The 11,849-nt window shown below is 43.0% G+C and overlaps 1 protein-coding gene across 1 annotated transcript; it reads right to left on the bottom strand.

Moving 5' to 3' along the window:
- Positions 1-10,501: 10,501 nt before the first annotated feature.
- On the bottom strand, positions 10,502-11,467 carry LOC147638738 (uncharacterized). Its single transcript, XM_086798706.1, has one exon. It carries the CDS (start codon positions 11,356-11,358, stop codon positions 10,750-10,752), a length of 609 nt encoding a protein of 202 aa, XP_086654832.1. The 5' UTR covers positions 11,359-11,467; the 3' UTR covers positions 10,502-10,749.
- Between the last annotated feature and the right edge of the window lie 382 nt (positions 11,468-11,849).

Here is an 11,849-nt window from a genome sequence, read left to right on the forward strand (position 1 = left end):
CTGTTGGGTTGGTGAGTCAGTTTATGCAGGTTCCACGGAAACCGCATTTGGATGCAGTGAGACGCATAGTGAGGTATGTGAAGTCTACTTTGCATTGTGGACTATTCTATGAGACTGGGATAGAGATATGTGTACATGGGTACACAGATGCTGATTGGGCTGGTAGTATCTCAGATAGAAGATCTACCAGTGGATTCATGTTTTCTTTGGGGAGTGCTGCTGTGACTTGGAGCAGCAAGAAGCAGCCTACGGTTGCTCTATCGAGTACAGAGGCCGAGTACAGAGGAGCTGCTATGGCAGCATGTGAGGTAGCTTGGTTGAGAAAGCTACTTGCAGATTTGGGTCTATCAGTGGATAGACAAGTTGTCATTTTCTGTGACAACATTAGCAGTATACAGTTGGCCAGGAACCCAGTCTTTCATGCTCGTACGAAGCACATAGAGGTCCACTACCACTTCGTCAGAGAGAAGGTCTTGGTAGGAGACCTTGACCTTGTTTATGTCAGCACAGAGGATCAGGTAGCTGACATCTTCACCAAAGCATTGGGTACAGAGAAGCTCCGCAGATTCAGGGCTTCGCTTGGTGTACATGAGATGGAGTTGAGCTCGAGGGGAGTGTTCAGATATCGAGCTCTAGTGAGGCGGTGGACACTGATGACCCGCCTGGGGGATAGGCCCCGCACTTACACCACTGGCATGGTTGGTGAGATCTTGGGTGATATGCGGCCAGTGGGATGACAGGCTGTGTGACAGCCACTCTAGAGACTGGCATAGTTATAGCGCCAGCTCATTTAGTCGGGTTCACACTATAGAGAACCCGTGTATGTATTGGTTGAGTACCTTTCATATTGTGTGTACTCTTATTCTTGTATATGGTGTGTTGAGTGTTGAGCAGAGAAGAAGAAGATTTCAGCCTCTCACCTTGTGTGTTCTCTATTAGGGTTTTGTGAGTGTGTGTGTGTGCTTGCAAGAGCTCAAGCTCTCTTCCCCCCTGCATCTTTTCAAACCCAAAGGCACATCGACAATTTCAATAAATGCATTGGGTTATTATATTGAAAGTGATGATACAAACACAGTCCTACCCATTTCCCACGAAGGACATGAGGTCACGACCATCCTAGATGGGGTTGATGATGTAAGCATCATCACAAGGATGTGCTAGGAAAAATGGGGTAAACCACCCCTGAATCACGCCGAATTCTTGATAAGGCTCACAGACAAGACAACCTCAAAACCCTTTGGACTATTGAAGGACCTCAAGATTAAAGTCCTTGACATACACATTTGTAGTCATGGACTTCATGAACTTTACTCAAGGTGGCTATGATAGCATCCTAGGAAGGCTCTTTATAAGACTAACATGACTGGTCCATGATTGGGACAAAGATCATGTCTACCTCCACAAATGGGATCAAACGCTCAAAGTGAACTTATGTACATGGAAGACACATCCCATGATGAGAGGTCCCTTTGCAGCAGAAGATGGTACACATCAAGTTCTTCTATATGTGAACATGGGATTCGGTCTCTTGGCCTCCTATGGAATAGGAAATGGAGGGTTAAAAGGCACAGGTGGAGCAAGATCTTTGTGGGTCAACGTCAAGTTGGTCAAATGGATATTCCTCACTAGTAGCATAATCTTGGGCTCCTGACTTACCTGTTTGCGAGGATGTTTAAGTTCTTTTTCCAGGCAAGTAAATAGATCTATGGGGGATTGCATGTTCGGGGGTATGCCTACGTTTGGTAGTGGTAATGGCGGTTCTTCGAGTTGGGCATGGAAATCATGTACTAGTGCTTGGGCCTATTAAAGATGTTGCTTCTCAATGATGGGGTTGGGATACGGGATAGGCCGCTTTGGTAGTTTGGCTTGATTTCTTGGGGCTACTTGGTGGAGTGGCATTTTGGCATGATAATCACTCTCTAAGGAAGATGATGTTGTCTTTGTTGAGCCACTTCTGATGGTAACCCGATCTTCACCTTTGCCAATGTGCTTGGAGCGTTTTTCCTTTTTGGATGTGGCATATTCAATACTAAGGTGTTGGATTGGTTTTGTTCTTTTGCCTTCTTGAGTTTGTCCTGCATCCGTGTCACTACATTCAATGGAACAGTGGATATCTTTCCATGTTGAATGCTCAACACGTTGAGGGATGGCATTCCTTTAACCGTGGAGTTAGAAACTGATTGCAAAGGCCAATCCTTGAAGTAATGGTTGATCCCACAACCGTGACATTGTGGTGTCAATGGTTAATTTTTTTATGAGGACATTCAACCATTCTGTGGGGTCCATGGCAAAGGAAACACGGAAGAGGTGGTCTCCCTACGGGTGCACCTATGGTGTGCACAATTGGTTTAGGGTCCATGTGTGGCATAGGCAAAGGAATATGATGTGTTATGGGTGCCCTTTAGGGGTGTTGGAGCGCAAGGGCTCCATGGGCTTGGAAATGGACAAGGTTTTGAGCTTTCTTCCATGATCAATGTGGTTTTCCTTGAGAGGCAAGAGTTGGAATGGAAAGATGGAAACTATAGTAGACGATCATGGTGGCTCTATGTGTGAGTGGTTGGTTGGGGGCAGTGCCACCATTAATGCATGGTGTCCAAGAGGAGATGAGGGTAATGTTACAAATGGGCTTTGGGTTATCATTGACCTGCCCAATTGCATGGAATTGCTTTCTCACATATTGTCATCAAGAAAGATCGCCCATTTGAAGTCTTAACCAAAGGTTAAGGGGTCCCTCACTAACAGATAGTCGTGAAGCTTTGGATTGTGCAAACCCAAGAGAAAATAATCCATTAATTTCTTGTCACTCAATTGTTCCCTTTCTTCAGGAATCAAGGTACTTAATGTGTGATATGTAGTCGCGTAAGTTTTCCTTTGGTTTTTGTTCTAGGTGGAACAATTGATAACGGGGCTCCATTTGGGCCTGTATGGTGCAAATCCAAGAGTGAAGGCCTCTTAGGTACAATTATATGCTTGTGCAAGTACGTTTGTACGCTTAGGTAGATACGGGTGCATGCGTATGAGTGTATGATTTTTTAACTTTTTTTCCCAAAGCGTACATCCGTATGCTTAGGAGTGAATGACTGTGGCCTTATGAGTGAACAGCAGTGGGTTTATGTGTAAACGATCGTGGCTTATAAGTGTACGTTTTTTTTTTCAAGAAAGTATGTCTGTACACTTGCTTAGATATGGCCGTACGCTTATGTAGGTACTACGTCCATATGCTTAGGTAGGTACGGGCGTACACTTATGAGTGTACGATTTTTTTTTGAAGTTTTTTTTTAGCATATGTCTGTACACATAAGAGTGAACAGTCATTGCCTTATGAGTGAACGGCTGTGGGTTTATGTGTAAACAGTTGTGGCGTATGAGTGTACGTTTTTTTTTTGGGAAGTGTACATCTGTATGCTTAGGAGTGAATAGTCGTGGTCTTATGAGTGAATGGCCGTGGGTTTATGTGTGAACAACCGTGGCTTACGAGTGTACATTTTTTTTTCCAAAAAAAGTTTTCTGTTTTTGGAAAGTGGACATCCGTACGCTTAGGAGTGAAAGGCCATGGCCTTATAAGTGAACGACTGTGGGTTTATGTGTGAACGGTTGTGTCTTATGAGTGTGCGTTTTTTTTTTTTTGAAAAAAAAGTTTCTTTTACGAAAAAAAGTTTTTCTATGGAAAAAAGTTTTTTTGGAAAGGTATATTCGTACGCTTAGGTCGATATATCCTCACACCGCACGATTTTTAATTTGGGTTGGGTGTGGAGATTTGAATTTTGAGTGAGAGACAACTAAAATTCCCTCTTAATGAGAAGTAGGTGGAAAGAGGCTAAAGTTAGAGGTTAACTCCAAATTAGTGGTTTTCAACTAATCTAGAGACTCTCTGACTTAATTAGAAATTAATCTTTCCTAATCTCATTGTTAATCACTCTTTAACCCTCTTTCTTTGCTCTCTAATTACTCCTTAATGGTGAGGAGTTTTGAGATGGAGATTTGATAGGTGGATTAGCAATGCCAAGGCCAATATAATGATGTGATCATCCCAATTAACCCTTATAATTAAGTCTCTAATTAACCCACTCAAAAGAGAAAAAAGTAGGCAAATGAGACTTAATTAGTGCTAATTCTCACTAATTATGACCTAATGGGAGTGGTCTAAGCATGGATTTAGGTCAAGGCAAGTGTTTAGAACACTAATGCCACTCCAATTAGTCCAATTACAAGTAATTAGGCTCAATTTTTTGGTTTTTTACTCTCTTTAAGCTCACTAATCACAGTAACCAATAGATTAGTGATAATTATAAAAAAAATAAGAGATTTTTTTATGTTTTTTGGTTGATTAGGGTTCTATCTTACATTTCTAACCTACCTATGTACATAAATCTAACAAAAAAACATGATTGAAAGCTAAAAATTAGCCCAAAAAAACACTATAGGTTTAAGCAAAAGCCCTCTCTTTTGAGCTCTCTAATCACTCAAATCTCTAGTTTAACGTGTCATGGGAAGTTACCGATCTATCGAACTTGCTCAAGAGCTCCACCATCGCATGTGGATAGATGCTCCCGACGACGATCCGTCCACACTCGTTTGTCATACCGAGGAGGCTGTTCCTAATCCTACGGGTGGTGGTGCAACTGTTCTCACGAAGATCATCTGGGATCTCAGCGGAAGCCGATCGCACAGTGATAGTCTAATCACTCAAGTAAGAGGGAGAGAAGAGGCAAGAGGGAAGCATGAGAGAACAACCAATTAGCATTAATCACACCCAAACCCTAACCTTAAGCATATCACACATGCTAGATTTACAGTTGCAAGAGAGAATACTCCACTTCTTTTGTATAAATGGGAGAATATGTTACGAATAAGAGATGTTGGGTTTAATAGTTCCAAGTCTTTTCCTACTAGGCCACCCGGAGGAAGTGACCCGAGGTGCCCAAAACATAGTAACAAGGCTTTTCTTTATGGTTTGGCCAACTAACCGAGATCATCTTGTCTATCCTTTTCCCTCTTCAAATGACGAGATTTACAATATAGTGCAGGCACCCGTTATATAAGTGTGTAGACATAGTTGTCATAGAAACCTATTAACCATATGTGGTTAACACACCTCCATCAAGAATTCAGTGCTATGTTGCTTGAGTAGGAGATGTGGCTAAAGACTCGTAATGGTGGTGGTGCTACATTTTTTGCCAATGCTCAAGGCAAAGGCATGACATATTTTGATGACAAGAAGAAGAAGCTAAAGAAGAAGAAGTTTCAAGGGAACTGCTACTACTATGACAAGAAGGGTCACGCTGTTAAAACTGTAGGAAGAATAAGGCTGACAACACAAAGAACAGGACCCTAAAGTCTTCATAGAAGGAAAAGGAGTTAGTTAGACAATTCTGAGACCGAGCTTGAACTTTAGGTCGCCATTAAAGAGATATGCTCATCTTCTTAGGTGTCATCTTACCTGCATGTAAGAGAAGCCTATTTCTTGTAAGACGGCACTAGAATCTATGAAGTGACCTTACCTTGAGCTTAATGCCAAATAGGAAAGTCACAAATTTCATGTACATACTTGCTTCAATGGTCGTATTTGGACCATTGAGCTTAATGCCAAATAGGAAAATTTCATGTACATACTTGCTTCAATGGTTGTATTTGGACCATTGGAACTAGATGAGGAAGGCTCACCTATTTGGAGATCTTGCTTGCAAACATGAATGAAATACAAACCTACTCTAAAGAAAAAGGGTTCAACGACCTTCCACACCAAAGTGTCTAGTTCGTGGTCCAAGTGCATCTTTTCATATGCAAGTTTGTTCTAGGCTCGTGCATGGCACATGGGAGGTGATTTCAACATTGTCAACGTGTAGGCTAATGTGTGTGTGCTTGAGGCATACAAACAAACACGGGCCAAATTCAGGAGGCTTGTTGGTGAGTCGTCTCTCCTCAAGCTGCCACATGTGGTTGATATATCCCATAATTGAAATAAAAGACCTTAGTATATAGGGGTGCTGGTGCCTCTGAGCCATGTCATCCGTGTGTGCTCGTGCCTCTGTGGCACGACGAGAGGGGTGTTGGTGGATCGTCTCTCCTCAAGCTGCCACGTGTGGTGGGTACATCCCATAATTGAAATAAAAGGTCTAAAAGACCTCAATATATAGGGCTTAATGCCCTATGGCCTCTCGTATCTCTCCACCTTCTAGGGTGGTGAGCAATGGCCGGTGGTTAACCGTCTCATGCCTGGTGCCTCGAATGTCCAACAAGGCTCCTTTTATCCTCATCTGAGCACAGAAAGTGACCTGTGCAAAGTTAGGCATGGCCAAATTGCTTGCTATTGGCCACACCATTAAAAATACATTGGGGCTCACAATTAGTTATCACCATCAAGTCATTTGCTCATTGAATGAGTATATATATATATATATTGTGTGTGTGAGTGTGTGTGTGTGGGAGAGTATCGCATTTTTAAGCTTTTTAAAAGGAATGGATCTTTTCCACAAGCCTAGATGCATTGGGGCTCTTACCCTTTCAAGTGCTCGGATCTCAATGGGTCTGCTACCTGTTTCAAGGAGTAATATAGAGTAAGGAGTGGTAATTTTGACTCCCAATTGTCTTCTAAGGAATGCCTTTTGCATTTTCTCAATGTCATTCCATGTTGATGGAGAGATACTGCCACCCCATACCTCAACTCCATAGAGGACCACTCAACTTAAGCTTTTCACATCATCCTTTTGTTAATGGATTAAACCATTAAATTCATTGTACCATGCATGATTGGATTGCAACACATGATACAAATCTAAAAGCTATTTCTCCACCTTCTAAGGTGGTGACCAATTGTAAGTAACACTTATAATTGCCTTCTAGATCATCACAATGTGTTCCATGCTCATTTGCGAGAGCAATAAGATGCATAAACAAAAAATGCACCTTTCCGAAGAACAAACACATCCAGTTTACATTACAAACTCTACCACACACAACTCCTCAGATAGCACAGAGAAAAGGTACCATGGAATAAGTTTCTCGCCAGTTATGAAGTGCTAGCCCATGGGTCCCATTTAAATCTTGGATCTTTCACCAACGCTTTGACATGTTTCGTTACTTGGATAGATTTTTAACTGTGTATACATCTTGGGCTAAGGGAACTTATTATTGAACACCCCGGCTAAGGGAACTTATTATTGAACACCCCGCAATTATGACAAGTGTACCTCCCCATTTTATCCATGATAAACATTGTAACCATGGACGGTGCAAGGTAGAAACTGCTGATGAGGAATAGAGGGATTGGGTCGTTTGCTACTCATTAAGTGTACAACTACTCCCGTGTCCTGACCAATTTATTGTTCTATTGCAAGTTCTCTGATTCTGATCATATTTATAAATATGCCGTCTTTTCTGCCAAGCTCTTGGGAAAACAGATTTAGTGCTAAAAAACTATCATGTGGACATGACGACCAAAGTGAAATGTCAGAAGGCAAAGTGGGGTCTTTTGCCCTGTGAGCTCCATACAAACAATAAAATAGTGTGTTCTGAAAACTCTCTTTTCTTTTCCACTTCCCAATAACATAATCCAAAATATTATCTATTTGAAACGTTGTTGGGTAACTTCTCACAATCATGCATTGGGTGTTGTATATGTCATTGGGAGTCGTAAGACAGCCCAAAGTAAGAACATTACAAAGTTCCTGAACTGCACCCCCAGTACAATTGCTAGGAGTTAACTAGAAAATGTTGCACATTACATAAACAACTTATTGATAAAGACTCGTCGCTAGCTACACAATTGAACACACAAAAGAAAATATGGAAGCTGTATGTTTGCCACACTAATTCCTTGTAACATAACAAATGTGAAAGCCGTCTAGACCACGGCAATCAGTTCCAAGTTCAATGCAACAAGCAATAGTGCGTTCCAACATGTCATGAGAAAGACCTCTCCTTCCAAGAATTGCAACTACTTGTCTTTACCACCATGACAGTACCTAGTTGCAGCTACTTGTCTTTACCACAATGACAGTACCTACAAAACGTTAAGCCTAGTTGGAGAGAGAGAGAGAGAGAGAGGGGGGGGGGGGGGCGGGGGTAGAAATGGATTAGAACAGTGTAGTTATCAATCCCTGTCCACCTGCGTGCATACCACCACAGCAACCTCTCTCCTTCCATAGCACCTTTCTCTTCCGAAACATCATTGTATCTGTCAGGGATACAAGGTGGCTAGACACATCAAGTACAGTGCATACTGTACGTATAAAGCAAGTTTGGAAAGTATCAATCAGGACAAGAGAAGCTAAGTATATTGCTATATTTTGAATGATGAGAACGTGCATTTTGATATGCATAAGATCAAGGATTTATTGGACTTACGTATGAAGCACAAAGGAAGAAAAGAAGCAAGTAACTGCTGAATCTGAAGCAAGAAGACGACTTAACCTGATGACTTTACATACACATACAGATTGCTCCATACATGATATGCATAAGATCAAGGATTTCTAGTACTTACGTACAAGCACAAAGAAGAAAAGAAGCAAGTCACTGAATCTGAAGCAAGAAGAAAAAGGAAAACCTTGACCTGATGACTTTCCGTACACATACAGATTGCTCCATACAATATGGAACCTCCAGTCATGCCTTCCCAAATGCAACCATGATGGGACAGCATAGCTTCAAAAAGCACGTGCTGCTGAGTGGGTGCTGCACCAGCAGACTGGCATTGCTGACACTTGCTGGACAGAAAGCAGGTGGCTTTACATTCAAAGTGTCACCCACGCGGGGGTTCATCCTGGGCGGTGGTTCATCCTGGTAACAGATATCGGGTACTACCATCGATTGGAAGTAGAATAACCCAATAAGTAGAGTTAGAGAGCCATATATGCTAGGTAATTATCTCGTATGGTTCAGGGGAAGAGTCAGTGTAGTCCAGTTAAGGGGGAAAGATTTCACTCTATCAAACATACAGGGAAGCGAAGGTAGCATTTTACCCACGTCAAGTCATGGACTGTCAGAATCCTTGGAAGAGCTCGTCCTGCTTGCCAAACCTTCAGGGCCCAGGCTGTATTTGCTTCCCCCGCTCTTCTGGAATACAAAGGAGGGGTTTGAGCCTGCTGCTGCTGCTGCTGCTGAAGCACTCAGGGACCACAACTTGATATTGGATCCACACCACATCTGGGATTTGATGCTGCTGCTGGAATTTTCTGCCCTACTAAGACCAAAAACAGTTACCTTGCCACAACCAGATATTCAAAAGACCATGTTTACAATGATGAAACATTTTCCCATCGAGCATTTGACTTGCCTTTTGACAGAAATACAATCCCATGGATGCAAAATTATGGCTCATTTATTGCCATTCAATAAGTAGCACAAGGTCCCAAAACCACACTGATGGAAGACGCAGTGAAACACAATAAATTTTTGGAATTGCCTGACCAGATACAACTGCATATTATGAGGCTCAATCCAGCCAGATTTAGCCAGTCACTACCCCACCTAAGTTCCAGCATCCTGTACCAGCAGAACCCACCTCTAGGTACTTGGCTAGGGCCTGGCAATGGCCTGCTTTAGGTCCAAGGGTACTCCCACTTCATGAAAGTATCCACTAATGAGCCCTGTATTCACTGTATCTCATTAAGTAGTGAGGTGCTCTTAGCTTGCAAGTCACTTTACACAGGGTCATTAACTCTTACACATGCACAATTAGTTTATTTATCCATCATTAGTCACTGGGACTGGTCCTATGGCAAGCGAATTGCTTTAGTAGCCCCAAACAATTGTTTGGCAATGCATGCTTGCCAATTTGCACTAGCCATCTCCAGCTCCCATGCACTCCACCTATGAGCTCCAACTACATTGCCTACTCATTCCCCAACTCCATACCTCCCAAACAGTCCCTAGTCATGTGCAGCGCGCTCACCGACTATTCATGGCGTCATCTTGTGCAAGGGCCCTATATCATTGTCTCCCAATACCCTATACTACACACCTCACGTCTTGGGTATATGCTACCTTCATGACACCTTGGCCATTGGTACCCAAAGCTTTGCTTTAACGCACCCTTAACATCTCTCTGTAAGCTTGCAGCCTCCTTACCGTGCAACAGTCCCCCCCAGAGAGCATGCTTAAGAAAGCAAGCCTCAGTTTGCCAATTCTTAAAGTTAACATTCTTATCAAATTGACCCAAACATGTGCGAAACAACCTGAAAGAATGTATGTGCAGCTAGGTGACAGCGCCAACACTAGCAACATATGCAGGCCAGTCCATCATCAAACTCAAACTTTGAGATATGAATGGTAAACATCTATCTCATATTAACTTAAGAGTGCAAATACAACCCCCAAACCATAGTCCATCTTTGAACTCTGAAAAACCCTACCACTAATAACCTACAGAACAACTAATCATGCAAGTACTAACCCTTGACAATAATCCATCATCAGAATAAAACTTTTTGCTCATAGACTTACATTAAAGTGACCTTAGGCGCCAGTCCATCATCGAACTCAAACTTTGAGATCTGAATAGTAAACATCTGTCTCATATTAACTTAGAGTGCGAATACAACCCCCAAACCATAGTCCATCTTTGAACTCTGAAAAACCCTACCACTAATAACCTATAGAACAACTAATCATGCAAGTACTAACCCTAGGTAATAATCCATCATCAGAATAAAACTTTTTGCTCATAGACTTACATTAAAGTGACCTTAGGCATCAAAGTGGCTCCTTTCTTATGTAAACTAGCGAGTGGTGGCCGTGGCCAGGCGGTCAAGAAGGGCCGGGTTTATCTCCAGAGCTTCCCCACCGTTGGCTGAAGATGTACCTGGGATCAGTGTTAGGAGCAAACTCAGGCTTCTTCATGGAAAGGATTTCGCGGCCACCACCGCCCCGGCGCACCACACGAACGGTCAGCTCCTGCCCGACCTTGAAGAGGCGCTCCAGGATGACAATGCCGCCAGTAAAGCCGAGGTCAAGGGCAGGCAGGTACCCTTCCCTGCCATTGGGAAGGGTGAGGAAGTACCCAACGGGCATGACGTCTTTGATGATGGCCTGCATAGTCCCAGCCTCACCCTTCTCCAGCAGCTTGTGTGGAGCCAGGTCGATGCGCTTCGCCTCCTCTTCCAGCTCCGCGTTGCGCTGCGCTTGCGAGATGGGCTCCCTCCTTATACCCCTCACGCTACCTCGCATGTACCCATGCATTACCTTTCTGCCCCCTGCTCCATCGTTTCTTGCGAGAAACATCAGTGACCTTGCTTGCAGCGATGCTCGCAGCATGGCTCTATCCGCAGCGACCAGATCTCCACGGATGCCTCCATGGGTCAGCGTCCTAGAAACTAAAGACAGCTGCTTTGATAACCTGCGGTATAGTTGGCTCATATTGACCACCGGGAGGAAGCACTAAGCAGAAACCCTAGAGCAGACGTTTCATTTGAAGGTGCATTCGGTGCTTTAAGTTCCGCCCAATGCTGTCCATACTTGGTGCCCAAGCGAGGACTCTTAAGTCATTTTTAAATTCACAGCATTGAAAACAATTAAGTACAAGTTTTTGGCTTAGGAGTACTGATTTTTTTAATAATTAATGAAGAATTTGAAAATGCAAACTTACACCATATCTATCTCTTAGAGTGATGTACATGGCCTCTTTTTGTGGGACTAGCGGATCTAGAGGCTTCAAGTTATGATTTTTTATTGCATGATCCGGAGCAAACCATCAATGATGTCCCCATCTCTCTTGCAATGTTCCGAGCAACACCATTGTTGATAGTGGATGTACTTTTCCACATAGTGACATCCTTACACCACCTCCACACCATAAACAAACACAGACTACTAAGGATTGCATTGGAATTACCCCAATGGCTAGTAGA

Source organism: Cibotium barometz, chromosome 5 (assembly GCF_041138505.1).
Source record: "Cibotium barometz isolate CiBa-2024 chromosome 5, ASM4113850v1, whole genome shotgun sequence".
NCBI classification, from domain to species: Eukaryota; Viridiplantae; Streptophyta; class Polypodiopsida; order Cyatheales; family Cibotiaceae; genus Cibotium; species Cibotium barometz.

What these genes read in the sequence shown, in the direction of transcription:
- LOC147638738 (XM_086798706.1), bottom strand. Translation starts at nt 11,358, where the DNA reads ATGAGCCAACTATACCGCAGGTTATCAAAGCAGCTGTCTTTAGTTTCT.